The sequence below is a fragment of the Raphanus sativus genome, chromosome 8, assembly GCF_000801105.2.
Source record: "Raphanus sativus cultivar WK10039 chromosome 8, ASM80110v3, whole genome shotgun sequence".
In the NCBI taxonomy this organism is placed as follows: domain Eukaryota; kingdom Viridiplantae; phylum Streptophyta; class Magnoliopsida; order Brassicales; family Brassicaceae; genus Raphanus; species Raphanus sativus.
In genome coordinates this window covers 2186303-2213434 of record NC_079518.1, presented here as the reverse complement: position 1 = coordinate 2213434, position 27132 = coordinate 2186303, and the positions used below count along the sequence as shown (strand labels likewise).

The 27132-nt window shown below is 35.7% G+C and overlaps 4 protein-coding genes and 1 pseudogene across 5 annotated transcripts; 2 read left to right on the top strand and 3 right to left on the bottom strand.

Annotated features, from left to right (window-relative positions):
* The first annotated feature begins 3444 nt into the window (after nucleotides 1–3444).
* Nucleotides 3445–6108, top strand: LOC108819506 (deoxyribodipyrimidine photo-lyase). Of its 2 annotated transcripts, none has more exons than XM_018592559.2 (9): nucleotides 3445–3878; nucleotides 4234–4583; nucleotides 4648–4888; nucleotides 4997–5154; nucleotides 5245–5281; nucleotides 5357–5415; nucleotides 5489–5570; nucleotides 5659–5720; nucleotides 5829–6108. In XM_018592559.2, exons 1-9 carry the CDS (start codon nucleotides 3564–3566, stop codon nucleotides 5869–5871), a joined length of 1347 nt encoding a protein of 448 aa, XP_018448061.1. In that variant the 5' UTR covers nucleotides 3445–3563; the 3' UTR covers nucleotides 5872–6108. The 2 variants fall into 2 exon arrangements, with proteins under 2 accessions (XP_018448061.1, XP_018448060.1); XM_018592558.2 differs by having other exon boundaries at nucleotides 3446–3878; nucleotides 5649–5720.
* Nucleotides 6109–9250: 3142 nt separating this feature from the next.
* On the bottom strand, nucleotides 9251–11227 carry LOC130498436 (IRK-interacting protein-like; annotated as a pseudogene).
* Nucleotides 11228–14449: 3222 nt separating this feature from the next.
* On the bottom strand, nucleotides 14450–15586 carry LOC108821569 (uncharacterized). The gene is made up of 2 exons (XM_018594572.2): nucleotides 15407–15586; nucleotides 14450–15286 (listed from the first exon to the last, which is right to left on the bottom strand). The coding sequence occupies exons 1-2, from the start codon at nucleotides 15464–15466 to the stop codon at nucleotides 14690–14692; spliced, it is 657 nt and encodes a 218-aa protein (XP_018450074.1). The 5' UTR covers nucleotides 15467–15586; the 3' UTR covers nucleotides 14450–14689.
* Nucleotides 15587–17189: 1603 nt separating this feature from the next.
* On the top strand, nucleotides 17190–17919 carry LOC108819583 (probable calcium-binding protein CML13). Its single transcript, XM_018592642.2, has one exon. The coding sequence runs from the start codon at nucleotides 17297–17299 to the stop codon at nucleotides 17741–17743; it is 447 nt and encodes a 148-aa protein (XP_018448144.1). The 5' UTR covers nucleotides 17190–17296; the 3' UTR covers nucleotides 17744–17919.
* A 2595-nt stretch (nucleotides 17920–20514) lies between these two features.
* LOC108819674 (uncharacterized) lies at nucleotides 20515–22805 on the bottom strand. Its single transcript, XM_018592726.1, has 2 exons — nucleotides 22784–22805; nucleotides 20515–22343 (listed from the first exon to the last, which is right to left on the bottom strand). Exons 1-2 carry the CDS (start codon nucleotides 22803–22805, stop codon nucleotides 20515–20517), a joined length of 1851 nt encoding a protein of 616 aa, XP_018448228.1.
* Nucleotides 22806–27132: the final 4327 nt, after the last annotated feature.

Here is a 27132-nt window from a genome sequence, read left to right as displayed (position 1 = left end):
AAATTAAAAGAGAACATAATCTTTTGTCTATTAACAAATAAAAATGTATATATATGTATGTGTATACTACACAAGGTGAAAGTGATTGTAATTATGTCGTGAAAGAAAAAGATTTATTGTAATTATGTACTCATGTACTCATGTAATTACAGCCTAACAAAAGTTGCAGTAATTTTACAGAAAAAAAGTTGTGGTAATTATTGGTTTGGTATTTTCACAATTTTGGTGGTGAGGCATATAATCATGTCGGCAATGCTGACTCCTCACCAAATCTCTCTCAGATTATATCGTGTACATGTATTTGTATGTCTTTTTCTATTGCGTTAAAGGATTTTTTGAAAAATGAGTAAAGAACACAAAGAAATACGATAAATGATTTGCACGAGGACTATATTTTTATCAAAAAATATCCATATACAAAACCTTTTTTTTTAGAACTAGCTTAATCAATATACAAACTAAAATGTTGTCTCTAGGAAACTAAAGTCTTTCACCTTCAACCAAAATATTTAAATTATACAGACAACACAATCGTTTTACATACATTTCAGCTTTTCGTAAACTACACTCTTAAATTTAAATTCTAAGTGCATATAAAATCATTTCAAGAAAAAATCTATAGAGTGCCTTTCTCTTTTATAGAGCACATTCGTCTAAGAATATGGTGTTAGCCTATTAGGTATATGTTTTTAGGCTTTTAGCGGATAATAAAAAGTATGCTTTGCGTACAAAAACCTAAACAATGGAATGATAAACCATTTCCGTTTATAAAAATGTAGTGAGCGATTTATATAGCATATGGAGTTATACGTATGTACATTGAGTATGTTACTTGGTTGGAGTTCATCCTGAAGAATGTAATGTAATGCTTAAACCTCTATTCAAAATATACTTCAGCAAATAAAAGGAAAAAAACACTATTTTATCTTTCAAAAAAAGAGAGGAAAAAACATGTGGGCTGTTGATTGCGCTATTGATCAGACTATACGTCGCAAGATCAGTGGCTCGGAGATCACTGAGTTCGAGTGCGGTGGCAGCTTGATTTTTCGGTGATCCACTCAATGCCTTTGATACTCCGGCCTAATTGGGACAAGTGCTACCGTAACGTGCAAGAGTACACGTTGTCGGAGCATCAGATAATGTCTACACCCGGTAAAAAAAATGAACTACGTCGTTGTACTGACAACATTCTGAATTATTTCCTCGTGTGTCTGGCAGTGCGGTCAAACTGTATCTTATTTGACCAAAATCTTGGCGGTATATCTCCCAGTTTATGACGCAATGGTTCCCCATGAGTGACTTCAACTGTAGTTTTTTATATATAGTTTTGTTTATTTATAATTACAGACTTACAGTATAACATTTACATACTCTGATTAAGATAGATATTCTTCAACAAAACTGAACGATAGCAACTCCGGCCAACGAGAGCAACAACACGTTTCAAAATTGTTATTATAATAACACTTGATGAAAAAAAACAGTTGATGATGGAAACATTATTTGGAGAGTAATACTTTACTATTTGTTTTGAAAAACTATATAGTTGTAGTATTAATTGTTATTTACGTTATTACCAGGCATGCATTTTGGTAGAAAGATATTCAGAAATTAAATCCCATCGCGAATTAAGCATTGGGCTCGACTATATTCTCCAAGCCAAATATTTAGATCCTGTGAGCAAGTAAATCCAAAAATTTCCGAGTTTACTTCTTTACAAGAACTCATCAATCAAATATAAATTCCTCTTTGGTTAGACGACATAACGTACGAATTGTAACAACCACATATCCAACGCTAAAACATCATTTTGATTTTCAATTATTAAAGCAAACAATCTTAAGAGAAAAATCAGTATATTGTCATTTATACTACAATACAAACAGTGATCGTATGCTAAACCACTATCCCGATGATTACTTTTATTTTGCACTATCTCGCGATAGATTTAAATCTGGTTCGAAAGCTGTCTCTAACCAGTAACCACTAATACGAATACAAGTTGAAAGAAAGAAATCGTGTGCGACCTTTGTTCTTTTATAAGTTCCAAAGATGAACCTACATGTAGTTAGATTATTCCCTCAGTTAGCCAATATGCTAATTTAATTATATCAAATATCAGAGTACCTAACTTCATTTTCTTGTAAGATCGTTGCTATCTTTTTGTTTTTATGTGATATTGTAACATCAACATGCATGCATATTGATATTGTTATTATGTATATTTAGATTACTGGTATAAGTTTCACTTTTTGGTACTAAATCGTTAATTGTCATTTGTCACTATAACCATGAGATCTGTATTTTCTATCATTACGATTCTGTTATGATTACATTTTTGAATTGGCTGGTTTAGGACACGTTATTAGCTAACCATAGTTGATTACATTCTGTCATAGTATAGGAGAAAATATATACGACAAAGTCAAACAATAACATATAATCTATTTTAATTTCTTAGTTATCAGATACTGTCCCCTATAAAATTAATAGATTAAAAACCAGGTATATATAACCGATTCTGTGCAGTGTGTGCACTGCTAAATGGCGGATTGGCGGTCATTAGGTCTGAATAGTCATTAACCTACCCAATGTGTTAGGTATTTTTAGCGTATATATTTGTCGGAAAGATCAGTGGTTATCAAAATATACTATACGGAAAGAGTAGTTATTAAAATATATTATTTGGAAAGAGTGGTTATTATTCCTCATGATACGAAATGAAAAATGTTATGTGCAAAAAACATAATGATAAAGAGAAGGTCTTCTCCAATCATGCATTCGAGAGATTTATATGAGTAACTCTAGATAAGCACGATTGAGCATGTGAAGAAATAATTTGCTCAGGGTTACTTTTATTTGAAAAAAATGATGAACCACGAATATATAGATAGGTGACATAGGTCAATACATTGTTTTCTGTAATCATTAATTATTTAATAAGACACAGATATAAGTTTTGACTAGGCAAATGACTTGCATGATTATCTCATTCGCAATTCAAAAACAAAATCAAACTATATGTTATACCAAAGCGATGGATTTGGATACTGAAAAATGCAAAGAAAATGTATACAGTATACATACACACAAAAATGTTATGTCATAGAATGTTAGAATCAACGATTTTGTGACGGGTTCGACTCCATGAAACGAATAATCGAAAGTTGCATCGGCACTTTCACTTTTTTTCTTCTTCGGCACTCTATATTCCAAAGTTGCTTCATTAAAAATTTAATGGGCTTAGTTCAAAGGCCCGTTTAGCAATCCATACGCCACATTATTGGTAATTCGGTATGGTGGACCAATTGAAGAAAGAACCTCGTGAGTCGTGACTCGTAGATCAAGTTATTCCAGCAAAGTCGACACGTGTTTAGATAACAGAACATCCACGTAGCTCAAATTCAAACCACAAACTTAAGCAGTTGTATTGCCTATTTGCCTTCCCTCCACTTTTCGAAGAGCCACCCCCCGCGCAAGTTATCCTCCTCCGCCTGCGATACCTTCCCCTAAACGGCGCACGTTAACCGAAATCCGAAAAAAAATCCTCAATCGTCCGTAGTATGGCGTCGACAACGGCGGTTCAACCGGGTCGGATCCGGATCCTCAAGAAAAGCTCTTTGCGACTGCCGGACTCGGATCAAACGGCGGGTCCCGTAGTTTACTGGATGTTCAGAGATCAACGGCTGAGAGACAACTGGGCTCTGATCCACGCCGTCGATCTGGCGAACAGGACCAACGCTCCTGTAGCCGTCGTGTTCAATCTCTTCGATCAGTTTCTCGGCGCGAAGGCGAGGCAATTAGGGTTTATGCTAAAAGGTCTCCGCCAGCTCCACCGTCAAATCGAATCTCTTCAAATTCCCTTCTTTCTTTTACAGGTGAGTCCATAACTCAATTTCACACAAAACCCATCTCAAAAGGATCTTGCTTTAGCCTTAGGGTTCTTACATGCTCTTGTCTCAAGTTAGGTTTGATTTGTTATTTAAGGAAAAGATGAAATTTTTTTGATGTAATACTCCGTAGACTTTTCACATATATTAAATCTCATTTATATATGTATAATTTTTGTGATTATCCTTTTCCCATAATTTTAATCCAATAAATATAATTAATATTTTGAAGTTTGCAATTAGTAAACAGAGCACGTATTGAAAATGTAAAAAATAGATTTTTTTGAAACAAAAATTGTCTCTAGAATATGTAACTTTATGAAACTGTGGGAATATAATTCAGGGAGATGCTGAGGAGACGATACCTGAGTTTCTCAAAGAGTGTGGAGCTTTACATTTGGTGACTGACTTCTCGCCTTTACGGGAGATAAGAAGCTGTAAAGAGGAGGTTGTCAAGAGGACGAGTGTTTCGTTGACAGTACACGAAGTCGATGCACACAACGTGGTTCCGATGTGGGCTGCGTCGGGGAAGTTGGAGTACAGTGCTAGAACGATACGGGGTAAGATCAACAAACTGTTGCCTGAGTACCTCGTTGAGTTTCCTGAGCTTGAACCGCCGAAGAAGAAGTGGGTTGGGATGATGGTGGATAAGGTGGTGGTTGATTGGGATAGCCTCATCGATAAAGTTGTAAGGTTAGTCAGTTGCTGCTTAGTTGCTTCTTCTTTGGGATTCAAATTTTATGATGCGTGGACACAGGGAGGGTGCGGAAGTTCCTGAAGTTGAATGGTGTGTGCCTGGAGAAGATGCGGGGATGGAAGTACTGATGGGGAGCCGAGAGGGGTTTTTGACGAAAAGGTTGAGGAACTATTCAACAGACAGGAATAATCCTGTGAAGCCGAAAGCACTCTCTGGTCTATCTCCTTATCTACATTTTGGACAGATCTCAGCTCAACGGTGTGCATTGGAGGCACGTAAAGTCAGGAATACTTACCCTCAGGTTCGGTTCATAAGTCTTTTTTTTAATGTAGTTCTCTCTCTTTCTCTTTACCCCTTTTTTCACGTTCTGAGTTTGGTGTTTGGTTTGTTTTTTTTATTCCTTAAAAAGGCAGTTGATACGTTCTTGGAAGAGTTGATTGTGCGAAGAGAACTCTCTGACAATTTCTGCTACTATCAACCTCAGTATGATTCTTTGGAGGGAGCTTGGGAGTGGGCACGCAAATCATTGACGGATCATGCTTCAGATAAGAGAGAACACACTTACTCGTAATGTTGTTTCAGCCGTCTAGTCCCTACTTCTCTCTTGGAAAGAAAAAGTCTCCTTTATTTACGCTTTAAAGGGTATTGAAACTGTAGGTTGGAGCAGTTAGAGAAGGGACAGACAGCAGATCCTGTAAGTCATTATCATCACTTGAATTTCTAGCTTGAAGCTTTGTTTCTTAAGCTTTTGTTGTTGTTGGATTTGCAGCTATGGAATGCTTCACAGTTAGAGATGGTTTATCAGGGGAAAATGCACGGTTTCATGAGGCAAGTGAAATCATTTATCTCCGTTTTGGACCAATGATAAAAAAATGGCATTGTATCAACGTTTACTTTGCAGAATGTATTGGGCAAAGAAGATTCTAGAATGGACCAAAGGACCTGAAGAGGCTCTCTCAATATCCATCTTTCTAAATAACAAGGTTATCACCCTTTTCTAATTGTATCTTTCCCATGGATTGTCTTTTTTGCTTTCTTAGTTTTTTGGTATGTTGATGTAGTATGAAATAGATGGTCGTGACCCGAGTGGATATGTTGGGTGTATGTGGTCCATATGCGGCGTTCACGATCAGGTTCCTTTTGCTCTCTCTCCTACTTCTACTTGATTAGAAGTGATGGTAGAGTAGATTGGAGACTATATATGTGCGTGTAATTGAATATGGTGTTGATGGGGGTTTTAGGGATGGAAAGAGAGGCAGGTGTTTGGGAAGATACGGTACATGAACTACGCGGGTTGCAAACGGAAGTTCGATGTGGACAGTTACATCTCTTATGTCAAGAGTTTGGTGTCCGTAACAAAGAAGAAGAGGAAAGCTGAAGAACAGCTCACAAGAGACTCTATTGACCACCCCAAAGCTAATTAGTACTTACTACTTAAGTCTAAGCTTCTTTACGTTGTTGTTATACAATGTTGCTCTGTGTTTGGCATTTTTATTTTTATTCAAGTGACTGATTGCTGAATTGACCAGAAGAGAAGATAGTGAGATAACAAAAGAAAACGACTTGAAGCAATTAACACAATAACAATTAACAAAGACAATAGCCAAAGATCTAGAAGGCAGTTTTGCTTTACATCTTAAGACAATACAATAAGGGTAAACTTACAGTTATGCTCTGTAGACATAAACCGATGGTCGAATCTTTCATCGATGACAACAACATGAGCATCTCATTCACAAGTCCAGCTCGTCCGAAGATATCCAAAATCGAGTTGTACGTGATCACATCTGGTTTACATTTTCACTCTTTCATCTCCTCAAGTATAATAAGTACCTTATCTATATATGTCAAGGCTCAGCAAATGCAAATATGTTTCTGTTAATTACTTTTAACCTACACTGTTTCATCGCGGTTTCTAGTAATTGACCAATATGCCCCCATGGCCGTTGTTGCTTACTTTGCCGAGATTGTTAAATGTTAACTAACTTTTAAATGTCTGTGGATCTCCATGCCACTTTTGGCTTATTTATGTAACAATTAAAAGAGGAAATTTTGTTTTGTAGAGAGAATAAGAGAGATAGGAAAAAAAAAAGAAGGCCTTTTGGCTACTTAGCAAATTTGAATTCTTTGTGGTTATAGAGTACAATTTATGTACAACTTATACAACTGATTTAATTCAGTTCATGCTAAACTCTCTAACAATTTAAATGTATACTTACATCAAAGATTAATTCAGATCTCAAACCTAATATTTTCTTTAATTATGCTAGTTTTAATTTTGTCATTCATATTTATATATAGAATCTCGCCGGAATAATGTTGAATCATGAATCAAAAAAATTGGAGATGAAACTTAATTAACATCGACCAAGAGCATGTCCACCCACATTAACTCTTCACCGCGCTTAACATTTCTGACCTCCTAGAATCGGAGGAGTCTAGCATCGACGACAGAACTAAATCTGCCGGATTCTAGGTCGGAAAAGAAAACTTTAGAGTTAGCCATATCAAAATCTATGAGGATGAATGTAAGAGATTCAAAAAGAAGATGAGTTGAAATGAAGAAATCGCGCACGTATTTATACTATAGCACCGCCTTTCAGATTGAAGAAGAGCATTAAAGACAATCAAGTAGATGTAAGTTGATAGCTACGATAGACTCAAGGCTGAGCATGTCGAACCTTGTTTTCAATAATGCACTCTATTTCCAAAAGATTTTTCAATAGAAAAGGAGAAGTTGGTAGATTACTGGTTATGCAAAAGATTCATAGATGAAAAGCAAAGTAAAAAGAAGGCCATAAACCATGTTTATGGAATAATTGGTACCCTTGTCGAGGCTTGTTTACTAACTGAAGAAGGAAAAGACAAATCAATGGTGAAAATGCATGATGTAGTTTGTGAGATCGCATTATAAATAGCATCTGATTTTGGAAATGATAAAGAGAGATATATCGTGATTGCTGGTGTTCGTTTAAGTGAATTACCAACAGTGGAGAACTAGAGATATGCAAGAAGAATTTTTTTGATAGAAAACAAGATTGAAAATATATCTGAAAGTTCCAACTTCCCTGAACTTACAATTCTGCTCTTCAAAAAAATGAGATTTTGAATATCTAAGGTGAAATCTTCAAGTTCATGCCCATGTTAGTTGTATTGAATCTATCAAATAATAAATTTCTTGATGAATTTCTAAAGGAAATATCAAAGTTGGTCTCCTTGCGATATCGAAAGATATGTTATAAATTTGATACATTTCGATTAAACATAAGATTAAGAAAATAAATCATTGAAATCAACTAAAAATAAAACGAAAGCGGATGCAGATGCAGATGCTGTAGGCCGAAGGTTGAAGACAGTGCATTTTTTCATTGTCAACTCATTAAACCTAAAAGTGAAAAATAGTGCAAGAAGCACATTTGTTCCTTTGAACCGTTTATTTGAGCATTATTATCTATGAATCTGATTATCTTGGTATTACAAACATAACTACTCCTTCCGTTTCATATTATTTATCGTTCTAAGTCTTTACACACAGATTAAGAAAACATTTAATTTTACATATTTTCAAAATAAAAATACTATTACCAATACACATCAACCAATATAAAAATAGAATGGGTCGACAATCTATTTTCCCACGATAACTATCATATAGCATCAGATCCCCACCAAACTATGACCACGTGTTAGATCTCCACGAAATAAAGTTGTAGATGTATTTCTCCCCGAATTGATAGTTTGTAACTTAATTTCCCATAGACCAGTGATTTTAATTGGTTTACTTTTAACCAAATTATTTTAAATCAATTAAACCAAAAAACTAAATAAAAAAGAAATAAATATATATATATATAGATATAGATATATTATTTTCACTTTAAAAAAAAGTTTATGTTAATAATAAGAAATTATTTATATACAGTTAATTTCTTATATATTTAGAAAATTGAAAATAATTTGTTATTATTAAACATAAATTTTTATTTTTTAAAGTGAAAATAATATATATATATATATATATATATATATATGTGTGTGTGTGTGTGTGTATATATATTTTTAAAAAAATTGGTTTAATTGATTTAAAATCATTTGGTTAAAAGTAAACCAATTAAAATCATTAGTGTATGGGTAATTAAGTTCTAAACTATCAATTCGGGGAGAAATACATCTACAATTTATATTTCGTGGAGATCTAGCACGAGATCATAGTTTGGTGGGGATCTGATGCTATATGATAGTTATCGTGGAGAAATAGATTGTCGACCCAAATAGAATAGAAAATATTTTCAATAAATTTTGCATTGAAAACCGAAAACGACACTTATTTTGAAACAAAATTTTTGCTCTAAAACGACATATAATTTGAAACGGAAGGAGTATATATTATTAAAAAAAATATTATTAAAAAAATATGGAAAAAGAATTAATATCTGATTAAATCTCTGAATTTTTCATTAGGCGCCTAATCCGAACATACGAGTAACATCAAGAGAGTTTCTTAAGAGGAACTACATGTAACCAACCAGCTCCAAGAATATGAAGCTAACAAGAAAACGCCAATGTTTTATTTCACTAGACTTTTTCTTGAATCACTTTGCTACAAACCAAAAATATTTACAAGTTTACTTTTTCATGCAATTCATTGTAACGTCATCACCAGTTTTAGAATATTTTCTTGCAAAAAATCATTCCAGATTATAATTACATGTTCACAAAACAAAACCAAAACAATTTATAACTCCTTGATCGATTTAATTAACCACCTAATGGGCTACAAATGCTAATCAAACTCTTGTCGGTTTTATTACATTCCTTGACTATACTGTCTTCTACTACTTCATTCTCGCCACTGCTGCAATGCTTGCAAACCACCTTGCACTTAACCACACTACCATACACATAAAATCCAGGTTGAACCATTGCTCGAACCAGATCCTTAAACCGATCCCCACCAGTTCCTTCCATGTAAACCGGATCAAACCGGTCGTCTTTCTCCACGCGAAAGATCTGCAAACCCGGGTTCACCGAATTAGCTAATAGATGAACCAACCAAACACTCTTCGACGCACCAAAAAAAGCCTGCAAACAAAAAAAACAAAAACACCGGTTCAATTGGTTTTCAATAAACCAAACGAATATAATATAAACCGGTTTTCACCTGTAAAAGGGGTTCAGGCCAGGCTCTGTTCCAGCAAAGCATCGAAACGACGTCGCTCATTTTCCGGTCACAGAACTGGCTGAACTCCTCGGAGAAATGCTTCGTCCCTCTGCTCAAGACCTCGTCCCACTTGAGCTCCGTCAAGACGTTGAACGAAGCGTAGCTGGACTCGCAGCGATCGATCGGGTTCAGAATTCGGGTCGACCCGTTCTTCTGAAACCCGGAAGCTTCGAAGTCCTCGAAGAAGGCTCTGCTCAGGATCGCTTCGAGGTAAAGGATCAGACTTTTTGAGTTGATCTTTACATCGAAAGGTTGGAGGAGGAGAGACAGCCGCTCGTATACTTTCCCACCGACGGTACGCAGCTGCGACGCGAGAGCTCTGCTTAATCCCCTGATCGAAGTTCGAGATTCCGACACTGAGAGGAGGAACTGCTGGATGATCTTGTCGTTGAATCCATCTTTTTGAAACAGAGCACTCTGTTTCTTGTTGTTAAACAGAGCACTCTGTTTTTCATTGTTGTTAAACAGAGCACTCTGTTTTTCCTTGTTGCTACTACACTCGTCGAGACCTGACTTGAGGTTGTGGCAGTAAATCTCGAGCTTGTTGAGTTTCTTCTCGAGATCCGACATGGAGGACTTCAACCTTGAGGCTTCCGTAACGGCGTCTTCTTTCTTCTTCGTGGTTTGTATTAGTTTATGAGAAAGCTCTGCCACGGCTAACCGCCACTGCTCTTCTCTGGAAGAAGAGGCGGCGGCGGAGGAGGAGGAGGAGGAAGAGCGCGGTGGAAGAGATGATTCTGCGGAAGAGAGTTTGGGGGTTCTACGTGTGAGGGATTGAAAGATGGTTTTGATTATGAGGTTGGGGCTAGTGATGAAGGAAGGGTTGTTGTGGGTTTCGAGTGGCGCGACGGAGATTTTTTCGCGGTGAGAGTGGTGGGCCGACAGTTGTTGCAGGAGACGGAGCCTCCTCGGTCTTCGTTGTCTTCCTCGTGTCGTTTTTTGTTTTTGGGTTTTCCGGTGTGGTGGAGAGGCGTTAGAGTGTGCTTGTGGTGGCTTGGTGTGGCGGATGAACCACCGTTGCTGCTTGGTGTTGCTCTGTTTTTGTATCTTTCTTCCTGTAGGTCCTCTTCTTCGCATTCCGGAATCTGCAAGAGCATAGAAAGATATAAAATTATACCAAAAACGAAAAAAATAATATTTAGATTTGAAGTGGTAAGTGGAAAGGAAACATTAAGATCAAAGTGGGTTTTCTTTTGTCAGAGCAAAGACAAAACAGAACTAGTTTGAGGTATGTGTTTCTTCGTCTATGTTGACTAATTTCTTGCTTTTTTTTATCAGCTAACAACACTAGAGGGGATTGAGTTCTGACTTACAGGAGTGAAGTAAAGGGCTTGGTGAAGAGATAGAACGGGGGATTTGGAAGGAGAAGATGAAGACGAAGGAGCCATTTCTCTCTCTTTTGTTTGCTTTTAATATCCCACTTTTATATGTACACAGTAGGCCTGGGCGTTCGGGTACCCATTCGGGTTCGGTTCGGGTTTTTCGGATTTCAGTTCTATTTTGTAACACCTTCTAGGTCCCATTCTAGTAAATCTACAAGTTCGGTTCGGGTTCGGATATAACACATCGGTTTCGGTTCGGTTCGGTTAATACCCGAAGTAACCATATATCATTCGGATTCGGGTTATATCAGATCGGTTCGGATATACCCTAAGTAAAATCTAAAATTCAATAGAAAAACATAAAAATATATACTTATTTATATATAATGGAGTATTTAAGATATTTTTTTAAAAAAATTAGATACTTATTGTTAGATATCATGTTGAAATAAACATGAAATTGAATATTTGAAGTACATATTTATGTTTTAAATATTTATATTATATATTAATTCGGACATTCGAATCGGTTTGTTCGGATATTTTTCGGGTTTTTCGGGTTTTCGGGTTTTTCGGATTATCCATTCGGGTTCGGTTAATAACACTTCGGGTTCGGATATGTTTTGTAACACCCTACAAGATCCATTCGGATATTTTTTAGAATTCGGATTCGGTTCGGATCGGGTTTTTCGGTTCGGGTTCGGTTCGGATTTCGGGTTACGGGTTTTATGCCCAGCCCTATGTACACACACTATCTCATGATAATATAAACTAATATCAAGTCAATTTGCTAAGAGGGTAAAAAAAGAAGTGCTAGAATCATAGTAGAATGATGTTCTTGTTTCTTTTGGTTATGTGCAGGTAAGCTTGTTTGAATTTTTTTAATTTGTTTCCATCTTTAGTTCAAGCTAAATCCAAGATCAAGACTATGTAAACATGTTGTATTCTCTTTCTTGTTCTAATATATTATTTATTTCTTTATATACACGTTTCAATTCAATATTAGAGTAACAAACAAAAATTATTCCCTGATATCCAACACTAGTTTCACACATCGATCATTCAAAATAGTTCAAGACTATAAATCTTATATGTTTCATTGGCGTTTGTTCTGTTCATTTGTTTTAGTTTTGAATACTTTTTAAACTTGTTTAGTTAGTTCTGCATGTTATCATAAGAACTTATTCTAGTGTTACTTTCATTTTTTTGCCAAGACTTTTTCAAGTTTCTTTTTTTTGGTCAAAATTACATAGACTTACGTGTGTATTTTGTTTCTATATAAAATGTAATGATTACTGTTTCCTTAGATATATAAAGGGGATGTTTGAATTTCTCTCTTTTCATTTTCAGTGACGAGATTCTCGTCAGGTTGTGATCATATCTTCTGAAACAAACCAGAGAGTTTTGCTAAAAGCTACATGGGCAAATAACAGAAGAACAAATACATTATTGTCTTTAAGGGGAAATTTTTTTGTTGCACAAATAAATAAATAGCTGAAGAAATAATAACTAAACACAAGAGTTTAGTGTTAAACGCACAGCTCAAAATAAGATCTGTGATTCTGTATCATGATTTTGCTCACGAAACTTTGATTTATTTTCATGTCTTGCTTAACATGTACGTGTAATCATACAAGATAAAAATCGATACAGACATACACGTAGTTGCGTATTTACGGGTATAACGACAATCACCGTTAGGAAAAAGAGAGTAATGCACATTTTTTTCTTCTTTTTCGATCTTTTCATTTTTCATATAAAGTGTACAAAATTTTGCTCTATTCAATAAATGCAGTGTGCGTTACATATGGATTAATTGTTTGTATTATAATTCATCTTCCATTAAAGTCCGCACGTATATTAGCTCATAGTGGAAACTACAAAAAATAGATCAATTAAAATAGTTTGAATCATATTGTATACCATCAAAATCCTTGGAAGATTGTTTTTCATAAATATCTTTTTGAATGTGAACGAAGGTAGACATCAGGTTGCTTAAAATGAGAGATATGAAAGTTTGTATTTATTGTTTGTTGCTCTTAGTAATAAATATAGAGTAGGGGGAATTGTCACATTAAATTCTGAGTGAGATGAGCATCAAATTCAAATCCACCTACCTCATTTATGAGATTGCTTGATACACATTACCAAACTAAAACATCTTTTGTGGCCTATGACTTGTTAGATTGGTGTGCTTTACTCATTGGTCTCCAGCTCCCAAGTCCCAACTTAAATTCTCATTCTGTATTTCATGTGATTGTGGTTTTGAAACTAATAACTAAGCATGAGAACTGAGATGACAAGGGAAAACTATGAGAGAGTAAAATCGTCCAATACTAATAAATTTTGAAGGATTTATGGTTTTGGGGTCAGCTGACTTTTGCATGACATGTCCATATTCACCGGTTGGATCATGTGCACGTGACGCCATTTTAATTTATTTTTTAAGAAGTAAGATAAATATCACTGGTCTCATTTACAGGTCAGAGGGCTCAGGTTCCGGACTGCCCAACACCGCAGAGAACTTTGGATTACGACAAAAGGCAATCGTCATCTGTTTTTCTCCTATGTTGTATTTTCTCCAACGTACATGTTCAGTTATCAAACTTTTTCTTTTCTTCACTTTTGAATTTACTGAAATTGATACTTGAGTAAGACTAACGAAATATCCACTAAAGCGTCTTTTGATTTGTACTGTAGTTGGGTTTAAGAGTAATCATACCAGGCTCTAATATTTGATCAGTTGGGTTTTGGTCCAAGTACAACCATGTTTTACAGAACTGCCACTTTTTAATTTACCGGAGATTTGATATTAGGAGCCTTGATATATTAAACCGGAAATAAGTGGTTTAATTTTCCTCTTGTAAGAGTCACGTGTTCTCTAATGTGATGGGCTCAAGCAATCCCAAATAACTGTTCTTGAGAACAATATTAGTACTTTTACTGATCATTCTGCTTGTATACACGAGTGGATGAGTATTCTTCAATAGTCGGTTCTTGATAAATGTTCTTTGACGGTTTGACCCTCTGGATCTGATAAGTTTGAAGCTCATCACAGGAAACGCACTAGCGGAATATGATCCACTCGCCTTGTACTTCGCCACATGATACCTATGTACTAGCAGAGAAAGAATTTGTGAAATAAGCAAGATTTACAGACTTGCTTACTCTCTTAAACAATGCAATATTTTGTTGGGTACAGACACAAAAAAAAGACTTACACGCTTGGAAAATATGCAAATACATGTTTTATGATATGTATATTGATTAATAATTTGCAACTCTTTAGCTGCATATTAATACAACTTCAAAACTTTATATTGTTTGTTTCTTCTACCCCAAGAAAGGAAGATATGTGAATGTGCCTGTCCAACTGTTTTTGAGCATTCATGTTTACTTAGGCATAAACACGAACGCTCATTCTAAGATCAACACACTTTTTCATATCATCAGTTATAGCTGATGTCTAAGACAAGACGATATACAATAGCATCTATGGAATCTTATGTACAAAAAGTAAAATAAACATTTCTCACATTTTTCTTTGTATCTTAACTTTCTAAATACTAAATACATGTTCCTCTCCCGATTCCTGATCAACATGTGTGATCCATCTTCTCTTCTTGTTCTCACTCTTCCCCGAGTTCCTAGCCGCCACATGAGCTATCTCAATACCTCCAGTGACCGGAAGAGTCACCGTTCTAACAACTTCCCGGTCTATTAAAGCCCTTGTCCAGCTAAAACCTGAAGCACTTCTCGAATACATATTTCTACAAACCACAACCGCTCCTCTGCTTCCAAACGCAGCGTTCCTCAACACACCCGCTGCGAACTCCTTGTTCCGCCAATCCACGACCAAGAAGTCGATTCCTTGTATCTCCTTCATCGCGCTTTGAGGGGCTTCAGCGATGATCGTCTCTGGTAAGTTCAAGAGAGATGAAGATTCTTGAATGGCTTGGAGATAAGATGATTCTGATAACGTGTTTTGTACGATGCATATGTGTTTCGCGTTCGCGTGTTGGCTCGCGACGTTTAAGCCAACACTCGAGGCTATAGCGTCTCCGTATGACCAAGTTTCCACGATCAGCTTCACGTTCCATCCGGCCGCCATCGCCGATATTAGCTCTGCCGCGTCAGGTGTTTCAAGATTCTCGCACTTAAGAAAATAAAACCAAAAAAACAGATTAATACAAGAGCGGCTCACAAGTCACAACTCACAGCACGATCCTTGTGAATGATAGAGAAGACAGTTTCTAACGGAAAACAATAAACTTACAGATCTAACGGTGTCTAAGTAAGCCTTAGATGCAGTTTCAGGAGACCAAACCAGTTTCATTCTTCTACTTTCTATTGTCTCTTGGTTTCTCTTGTTGCTTGGGGTTTAGTCTATTGAGGTTGCTTTTATAAAACACACAGACAACAAGGAAAGTCCCGTTTCGTCTTTTTATTGGGTAGATATTTGGATAGGGCACATAGATTTTAGGTTTGATTTCAGATTTGGCCCTAATACTATTGTATTTAATCAAGTACATCCCATATTTACTGTTTAATTGTCCTTTTATGAAATATGTAACAATAACATCCAAAATGAACGTAGAGAATGCATCTATGAAGATAACTGAGATGTATAGGTTCTAACTGGTACCTATTAAAATACAAATATAAATGAGTAGAAAAAAATGAAAGAGAACAGAATAAAAAGAATATTTGTTATTTTTGTTCCATATATATCTTAATAAAAATGTTTTTATTCTATATACTTTCTCAAAATTTAAGAAATGACAAGAAATCAAATGCAACAAAAGTTCTTCATATTAGTGTACTTTTTAAGGAATGGGTAGAAATTGATTATTCATCTTAGTTCCCTATGCATAGAGAATTACAAATCATAAAATTGTGGTATAAGTGTAAGATAGAAACTGTGTAGTGTTTTTTTATTTTTTCTACCTTCTAAAGATACGGTTGTGTTTCTAGATCTCTCGACGTTGACAGTATTCCACGCGATTCAGACATGTGTAAGCGTTAGATTTGGATTATTATAACGAGATTTAACTAACTCTATATTTAGTCCACGTGATTAATGTATGATGTTTGATATTACATGCATGAACCTGTAAAAGTAAAACAGTCCTTGTACATATTTAAGGTGAAATCTTACATCAACATAAATGGTTATTATGTGCACTTAAATGATCGTTAAAATACTTTGAATAATCTGCCTCTCATTGATCATTGACAAGGAGTGTTGGATACTTTCCATCCAGGGATAATGGAGATCGTCAAGGATAGTGCAAAAAATTCAAACAATTGAATCACAATTTCAAAGCACACTAAAGAAAGATAAAGTATATATAACTCAGACATGTGAATATTATTGAAGTGGAAGGTACGTGGATTTTAAATCACATGATGATATGATTTGCTATATACATTGATGGTGACCAATGCATTTAGCAATTGTCTTTGTGCCCCATACATCCAACTCAGTGGGACAAATACAAACTTTTTATAATTCCTATGTCACTTTGACAATGACTCCATAAGCTATGGTTTAAAGAAAACATTAGGTCATGTTTATTTATTTTTACCCCCACTTTCTCATTCAATCAATAAATGTATAGTGGACTTAAACATTCCAAGCAATTGCTTTTTTTTCCAGCACGTTTCAACATTTGTAAATAGTAAAATCCAATTTCTTAGATCTTTTAAAATTTAGCTATCACATGTATGGTAGGTAGACAAGAAAAGAAGATGACGAAATGAAGCACAATATTATCAAATAAGATAAGATACGTGTGTTATTCACTAATGAATCGTGATACAAGTGGTGTATGTTCACCTAGACTTATGCAAATTGAGTTCAAGACTAGCTAGATCCTAGTATAATTCATGTTCATTCTAGCTAACATTTTGATTTGATGCTGAAACTCTACACATCAAAAATCTAAGAGATATTGTGTAAATAAAATGGGCCAGGCTTGAAAGGGCCATGCTTTATTGGGCCTCAGATCTAGATATTTCGAATTCGACGCTTGTTTCGTTTAAAAGCTCCAAACTTGCCACCACACACACACTCCGATCTCAATCTCGCTGTACAGAAAAAACCAAAGAGAGAAATCACGACCCGGCATCTGACCCGAAAACCCGGAAGACACACGAAAAAACCATGGGCAAGGACGGATTGAGCGACGACCAGGTCTCCTCAATGAAGGAAGCCTTCATGCTCTTCGACACCGACGGCGACGGCAAAATCGCGCCGTCGGAGCTCGGGATCCTGATGCGATCCCTCGGCGGGAACCCGACCCAGGCCCAGCTGAAATCCATCGCCAACTCCGAGAGCCTCACGTCTCCGTTCGATTTCGAGAGGTTCCTCGATCTGATGGCGAAGCACCTGAAGACGGAGCCGTTCGATCGCCAGCTCCGAGATGCTTTCAAGGTGCTCGACAAGGAAGGGAGTGGATTCGTGGCGGTTGCGGATCTGAGGCATATATTGACGAGTATCGGGGAGAAGCTGGAGCCGAATGAGTTCGATGAGTGGATCAAGGAGGTGGATGTTGGATCCGATGGGAAGATCCGGTACGAGGATTTCATTGCCAGGATGGTTGCTAAGTAGTGAGGATCTTTTATGATCTTGTTTGTCACTTTTGTTTTGGAATGTTACTAACTTTGTTTCGTTTGTTATGGAGATGATGTGTTGTGGTGATTCGTTGAAGTTTTAATCTTTATGCGTTTGTAGTTCGTTGGTTTTTGGATACAATGAATGTAATCGAGTCCAAATGTGTTTGCTTTTTTTGGCTCTTTTAATCTCGAAATGTGTGTGTCTGATGATATCTTGATTCATGTTCTGCGTCAGTCACGTAAGCGTAGTATCCTATTCAAGTCTTGTTTGTTTCATCAGGACTGTCGCGTTGGTAGATTTTATAAGTTTTGGTATCCTTCACATGGTATAGGAAGGCTTGAAAGCTAATCATGTGGTGTGGTGTGGTGTGGTGTTGGATTATCCTATCTTGGAAAATGAAATCACATTAGAAGTTCCGCAATCAGAGCAATTGCTCTGACATTGTAGTTTCTTGTTATGGTAGTTTTTGTTCTTCGCCTTGGATTCTTGTTATGGTAGGTTTGTTGTATAGGTGGTAAGTCGGAACATTACCTTTAATCCGATGCAATGGTGGAAGTTCCAAAATTTGATTTGATAGATGCATACTCTGCATGTTCTAATATACACAGTCCAGTATCTGGTGTTTGTTTACGTTAGCTGACGAATTTATTTGGATGTTCTGAATGATTTTTCATAATTGTCTTCGGAATACAGTATGTACAAAACAACTAGTTTTTCTCAACTCATATCTAAATTTGATTTGATAATGTGTTCCAAGCAAGCACGAGTTCATTATTATTTCAAATCACCGGGAATAACAGTTTCTATGATCATTGTAAATCATTTACGTAGTTGAAAAAACACAAACATACAAAAGTAACTTCCACTTGTAGACGCATCAATTTGGCTAAACCTTGACTTAACATGCAAAGATAGGAACCGGTGAAATAAGACAATGATGGAATTGGTTTTTGGAGTCTTTAGCCAAACCTCTCAAGAACACAGTTCTGATGGTTGACGTCATCCCACGTAAGATATATGAGTGTTCAACTGGCCTCAAGGGAATGTAGTCAAAGACTAAGCACACAAAAAGCTCTAACACAAGAGAATGACACTTGAGTAGTAAAACAACATTGAGATTCATGATGAGGTTTTAACTCCCATTACGGTTTCTTTGGGCCACATTATTAATAGATGATGATCGTATTAAGCTCGGACATTACATAGATGATGATCTAAACCTCGTAATGCAGGTACTCCTGTTGTATTAACAGTTGTGTATTTAGTTAGCTTCGCGTTCTAGGCTTCATCACGGATCAATTTACATTCTGTTTGGATCGAATGTGTGTTGTGTTAGAGTTTAGGTGAATAAAAGATTGAAAACTTTAACCACGGTTCTGTGTCTTTATATTTTCATACATTGCTAGTTATTTTTACTTCATTCGAATTAGCTTATTGTTCTGTGAATCTCTGTTCTCTCTGTTTGTGCAAAGATGGGTTTGCAGAGGAGAGTTTACAAGACGTCGTCAAAGGCTTTCTCTAGTCCATGTATGGCCTACTAATGTCCTAAACACCAAGACCAAATTCAATGATCTGCTTAGGACTAATAACGCTGAGTGCTCAAAACTTACAACTATGTTCCTTCAGAAAAACGATTCACTGACTACATATCTCACCTAATTTCTTCTTTTGCATCCCAAACCTCATTTGTCACTCAAGTCTCCGGAAACTGCCTGAACAAGTATCAGAGTTGGTCTCCTTGCGCTATCTTGACTTGTCATGGACATGCATGAAGCGGCTACCTCTTGGTTTGCAAGAGTTGAAAAAGCTCATATATGTGAGGAAACTGCAACTCCTAGAGTCTAAAATGTCGTTAGACATTTACAAGCTCTTAACATAAGTATCAAGTCAAGTTTGGTTGTGGAGAATTTGTTATATGCTCCCAGGTTGGTTAAATGTCTTCAAATTGTAGTACTTAGAGGGACCCAGGAAGAAGAATTAGGTAGAGTATTGGCTTTCCCAGGTATGTGAATATAATTGAAATATTTGTACTCGACGTGTGAATATAATTGAAATATTTGTACTCGTAGCTCAGACAATGTTCTTTCTCGGTGCAGTTGAAAGACTTTGTGGTGGTCAAGTACCCCATGATCCAAAGCAATCTGGACAGTTTCTCTTCCTCACATGCATAGATATTATTTTCTATCTTCTATTGTTCTCTGTATCTCCCATGCGATTTGGATAGTTCAGTTTCCCCATTTTGCTTAGCTTTAATTAAGACATTTCTTTTCCCGATTTGGATTATAGAAACTTATAATCTTTTGCCCTTTTATGAGTCTCTTTTAATTTGTATTCTGTTCTTTATCTTATGATTACTACTATAATTCACATTATTGTTCCGAAGACGACATATAAACCAAAATGCAATCATAACTCCCAATTACATTTACATCTCGCATTTTTAAAAGTATATGTGATGAAAAAAACAAATAAAATGTATATTATTCACACGCCTTACGCTTCCCAACTGTGAAATCATGAGGGTCGGTGTGCATATTTGTTTTTTTTTCTTTTCAATATAGTTGACTTTTACAGTCATACACTATACATTTTTTTTTGAAAAAAGGCTTTCAATTTAAAAACATAAAAGATACAAGGTATGGTTTTTAAACCATAAGTTTTATAAAGTGTGATGAGACAATCCTCATATTTAGCTAAGGGTTAACTTAAAAAAAAGAAGCTTATGATACACAAGCCTAGTGAAACAAGAAAGGGATATGAAAACACTAAGGAGTATGGTAACCACGGCCTCTACGACCTCGTTTACCTTTCCCTCGTATCGTATTCCATTCCATATCTTGATACTTTTGAAGTGGTTTTATTGGCCTCCCACCCCTTGACATGTTAAGATTTGCCGTAGCATCACTCATAAACCCATCTCCATCATCCTGCACATTTAGCTCAGTTTGATAGTGAAAAGGGCTGCCATGTGTAGGTGTGCGGATAAATGCCAACGGATTGTTTCCCAATTCCAAACGGGTCTCGGAAACAATAATAGGTGATGGAATTTCTTCCATAATAATAGTTTGAGCCGGATCAGGAACAGTACCTGATAATGGTGGTGAAGTGGAGTGAGAGTTGGAGCCAATGGCTATTGTTACCTTAGAGTGGGTGGGCAAGTTTGACGGTGTTGAAAGAGCCTTCAGCTCAACACTCTTTTGTGATTGCAGTTGTTCAATTTCGGCCTCTGTAGTGGGTTCTATAATCTGATCACCTTTTGCTTTTTCAGCTACAACCAAACTTGCTTCTGAATTTTCCATTTGTACCTCCACTTGATCTGATGCAACATTGGACTGAGCTTGTTCCCTTTCAGGTTCAACCTCTGATGCTTCATTAGACACAATCTTCTCCACTGAAGTTGTTTCCACATTCTGAACTGCTGGTAGAAGACATCTTTTCTCTTTATGTCCTAAGTGCCCACATCTACCACATATACTCGGAATCCTTGTGTACTCAACATCCACCAAAAATATATTACCTTGTTTGTCATCCAAAGCAATTTGCTTAGGGAAAGGCTTGTCAAGTTCTACTTCGACTAACAGCTTTGCTTCTCCCAAAGTAGTCGGATCAAGGCGAGGTTTATGCGTTTGCATAGGCTCACCAAGTCCTGATGCCACATGACTCAGACCTAATCTTGAGTAGCAACAATCCGGAACATTTTTTAAGTTTACCCAAACCGGGATAGTAGAAACTTCAGGGACCTTAAGTGAGTTTGCTGGCTTCCACGGCGAAACAAATAGCAAACAATCATCAACATGCCATACACTTCTCTGAATTACCCAGTCTCGTGTTGCATCATGAGGAATGTGAAACAAATAAGATGACTCGCTAAGCTTACGACACCCTATTCTGCAACTTCTTCCCCACAATCTATTAACTACAGCATGAATTAAACCTCCAGGAGGAAGAGAACAACGATGGAACTGACCGATGACATACTCTCTTTTATTCTCTGGTCCTAAACTAAGAACTTGAGAAGGAATGGTAACCTGGGGTGTTCCATCAAGCCGGAAGGTAGGTTTAGCTGCTCGATACAGGTTTCTGGTGGCAGGATTCATTCTGGCAGCCCATGGAAACCTTAGTGTTCCATCATCCTTAAGTTCCGGAACCGGGATCTTTGGAACTGGGATGCGTGGAAACTCTCTTATAGCAGTTTTTTGATCTCTTTTTTTCTGGTTTTGCCCAATACCATCAGTTATCGACGGCCAGAAAGAGTCAAGTAAGTTGTTAAGGTACTGCGGGTCAAAGTCCAGCGGCGTTGCTGGTGTTGGAGGAGTAGTAGGTGGTGAGAACGCGAGAGGTTTGGCCCATGCTCCAATCGATGGAACGAAAGCATTTGGTGGATTATAAGACAGTTCCCCGACATCCACCTCGGGTGACGATGCTTCAACTATGGAGTTGAGGTCATGGGAGATGGACGAAGCAACAGGAAGGAGATTCCCAGCGGTTGATTGAACGGTGGTTGCAGGAGGAGTGTTGGATTGCTCGCCGTCACTGCCGTTACAGTCGTCACGAAGAAGATGACCTTCAATCTCACTGTCCGGAGGCTTGAGATCTATGACAGAGCAGAGCACGAGAAGGAGAAGTTTAGTTCGCTAGGTTCGTAGAGAGGGGACGAGACCGGATCTGGTGCTCGTGGTGGGAGACGCGCCGGAGCAACGTCGAGAGATCAAGGCAATTAACCGGCGAAACTTTTGGCGACTTTTGTTCTTTTTTCTCTTTCTTTTTTTCTTTTTTAAATTGATTTTTCTTGATACACTATACATACATACTGAGACAGTCAACTTATATATATATATTCATATATATATATATCATATGGTTGCTGATGATTATTCCAGAATGTTTTCATGAAAACTGAAAAAAATCCTTTCCTAGTTTTCGAAGTTTCAGATATCTACTTCTCGTTGGGTTTACTTTTAGCATTTCTTTTTTTGAAACTCTTTTTTAATGGGTTTACTTTTAGCTATCTCTTAAAGTGAGCAGTGAAATTACAATCCAAACTAATAATTGCCATTACTAGTTGAGTTTGTTGAGTTAGTATTCGTCGAATTGCAAATCATCAATTTTTGTACTTAATGATTCGTATAGCATGGAATAATTAATCGTTTGGTACATGATATTATATCATAGTGATTAAAGTCATGCATATATTTAACTAGAATATAGTGTTACCTATAATAGTTAATGATAACTAGTATACTAATTATTAAAATTTTATGTGCGCGGTGTTATTGGTTTATGTATTTTAGTGGATTTGAAAATCCAAACTAAATATATTGTTATTGGTTCTATGATTTTTAAATCCATATTCAAATCTACTGTTATTGGTTTTATGATTTTTTAAATCCATAATCAAATCTACTGTTATTGGTTCTTTGATTTTAAAATAAATTTTAAAATCAAGTGTTATTCAATAGTATATATTTATTTAAGGGTTTGATTTAGAATTGGATTTGAGTGGATTGATAAATATTTTTAGTGTAAATATACAAAAGAGCAAATATTGGGTTCTACCTTGTTATTTTGACTTGGATTTGTAATGTTGTTTTTTGAGTTTCTTTTTTCTTTTTACGTTTGGACAAGTTTTATCTTGTATGCTTGATCAATGTTACGTATCTTGTTCATCATTATCTTTTTTTCTGCTAACGATTGAAAAGTACTTTTTCAATCCCCATACATGGTTATTACTTTTCTTTCTCTTTTAATTGGTTGTTAGGGCTTGGATCATTCTTCTCAAATTAGCATTTTTGTATGATTAACTTATGAATTTACTCGTCAGACATTATGTAATGGTAATTGTTTTTTTCTTTATAATTTTGCAACTTTTAATTGAATTGTCTGTTTTAATGCATATTTCAAAGTTTTGAGCATTTCTCTTGTATGTAAGTGTCATCTTCTCACCTTCCAACACGGACTAAAGAAAATTTGTTCTGAACAATTTCTCCTGATGCAAGCATTTTCCTCGTAATGGTAAATCTAATTGATTGATTTATAACAGTTCACTTGTTTTGATTTTGAAATACATATAAATTATTCTTAAATCCATTTTGTTTGATTTAAAAATCATGGATTTATCAAAGATTTATAAATCTAAAAAAAATTGTAAATCCATTAAAATACTAGAACCAATAACCCCTACTAATTACATTTTCAAGTGCAGGTGGTAATGGACCTAAATTTCTTTTTACTGGGGAAGCATATGTATACTTTGATCTAGAACTCTCTTGTTTACCCATACAATCGAGTAATTAATAATGCAAGTTCAAATAAATGCTTTTTGCGACATTTCATGTCTTGCATCATACATCTATTTAGATCACATCATATGCCTCAGAAATTTGTAAACTAATCGTTTAATATACCATGAGGTTCATTGATCTTATATTTATTCTTGGATATTTTTTGGATTCAGATTTGGCATCTGGTTAGCTGAAGAACTAGACGACCGGTTTGGCTTCTGGCTAGCGGCAGCATAACTAATGGTAACCGTAACATTAAACCAAACAATGAGTAGGATACGGGTAGAATCTTTCACATGTAACAAGTTTTTTCTCATGGGACAAGAAACTGACAAAGGAACAAACTTTCCCACGTCGTTCGATTCTTAGGGCTTCTCGTAATGATTAGGGTTTTGGGACAAGTTGTGAAGAAAGATATATTCTCATCAGATTGATTCACACCACGTGGTCATGTGTAAATTCCCTTCAAAACCCTACAACTAAAAAGCCTTGGACTTGGACCGTTCATTTTTAGTTTCAGACTTTCAGTTATACAATACAATATTAAATAGTCACATTATAATTAGTTCCTAGATTTTATTAAAAAAACTATCACATGATAATGTCTATTAAACAGTACTTAATTAGTTGTCTTGAAAGTTTTACACACTCGACTGTTCTTATAAACTCAGTTGGAAAATTTTAGCATGATAATGTCTATTATACAGTACGTAGTATCAATATATAATTGATGGAGATTCTTCTTCTGGAATCTAACATTATAATGATAGCTTTATTATATTTATTCATAGTGGTAGCTTGCAGTTTCAGCAGAATCTATTGAAAAGTATTGTATTGACCATTCTGTGGGTTAATTGTAACGTATAATCTTGGATTCGATATGAAAAGAGATTAATATTTTGAGTTATTTTAATAGGCAACATATGGTTGGTGACCCAATGAGAGCTCATTCACCAATCCAAACCGAAACTTGTATTAGTTAGTATACATAACAAAATATAATCAACTGCAGCCAAAAGAAGATTAATTGATGAAACGACTGTCATTTATGCCTTAGCTCCGATCATTATATTCTAGTAATCAACTAATAAGCTAGAAATACCCTTTTAGTATGTAGAAATATAAGTAGTAAAAGTGTGGAATCACTTATAATAATTTAATTTCACTATCAAATAGGTAATGGACAAGAGGCGAAGTGGGACCAAAAATGACACTTTTGAGATCACAGTCTTTGCTTATGCTTCACTTCTATGCTTCGTTTCAACAACACACAAAAGCAAAATAAAATAAAATATACATGTTTATATAATTAAACGAAAATTTTCCAGTTTCCTCTCTATTTACTTATCTTTTAATTATTTATTGCAGTTTCATTAGTATATGATATTTTGCACACCAAATCTTTGCCTCAAAGTCCCTAGCATCAGCCGCAGAACCATCCGGTATTAGATGAAGTCACCTAAACACAAACTATTATAAATAGAAGTTACCTAAATATGTAGTTTAAAATATTATACGGTTAGTTGGTTAGTTAATTAGTTAAATGATTACACGATATTGATATAGTTAACAGGGGGCCATTTTCTTCATTATATATATTTTCTTTTGTGGACCAAGAAAAAGGAATATGCAAGAAAACATGTCTACGGAATTTGATAAGTTGCTCAAGTTATAGTAAGGAAATGCCCGCATCATGGTTGGAACTTGGAAGTTAAAGTATACCCATGTGTTGTGTTCAAATTCCATACATTGTGGGGTATACTATAAGAACTATCTAGCCTATAAAAGTATGTGAACGGTACATAAACAGAAGTTTTTTTTAGCTGAAGCAAGAACAAATATAGTTCCACGATTATACATTACAAGATTTAGATTTTGTTTTCTTTTTTGCAACGTCCATGGGGACTTTTAGTAATGACTTGACCACGCTATGGAAACTCGAACTAACTAGCACAATTCGCTTGTGTTATAGGAAAAAACGTATATTATTTTTTGACTACACAAATGTAACTTTTAATTGGACCAAGTAAAACAAAATTTAAGCGACGTTCGTACCAAAAAAAATTATAAGCGACGGAAAGAAAACAAATTTAAAAGCAGAATAGATAAGAAAAAAATGAGGTGTTGTCAAAAAGAATTAATTAAGGAGGGTTTAAGAGGGCGACAAAAAAAAATAAGGAGGGTTTAACGGTAAACGGGATGGGACCCAAGTGACCAACCGGCCTGCAACAGCAAATCGTGAGACTAATGATACAGGGCTCGCTCACACCGGACCAGCAGCCGCCACGTCAGCACATCATTCCGTTTTCCCTGTGTGGGTCCCGCTTTCCACTTACATCCGTCAGCTGTTTTTCTTTCTTCAATTTTCTTATTTAGATCAGTCATTGAGTCTTCGGCTCTGAGCTGAGCTAACAAGTTTTACTGAGATGTTTTAATGAGGACGACCAACAAAATTGCACCAAGCAAATCCTAAGACGTAATGCGCTTTTATTCTTGAGAAGAATTCTTCACATTTTTCTTTCTTAATCATAATAGTAAGAGGATGAAAACTGCATAAAAACTAATTTCTATTTGCAAGGGATAGAAACGCAGGTTAACGTGGCAAAATAAAAATAGATAGTGATGGATAAAAACTAACTTTTGGGACGGTAAACAGTTAATAAAAATAGGATCTTAAATAAATTTAAATCATCTATTTATATATATTAAGTATTCAAATTTGAGAACCTAATTAGTATTAATGTTTAACTTGATTATGCATAAAACAGACACATCCAAATGATGAAAATATTCAAAAGTATATACACAAAATATGTAATAATCACTTTTCAAAAGTATCATACAAATTTAATTTGCAGTTATCTTCATGAAGAATACATAGACTTTTTTCAAAAACAAATACATAGACTCTCATAATATTTTTGGGATGTCTCCACATTTGGTTGCGTCGGAATGATTATGCGAGTGCAAATTCTTACATGCATGTAGTGTAGATACATATTTTTATATTCTGTGAATTTTGAAAAAACCAAAAGGAATATCATAGAAAAAACTAAATATCATTTTGAGACTTTTTATGTTGTGGATTTGATAGGTTAATTT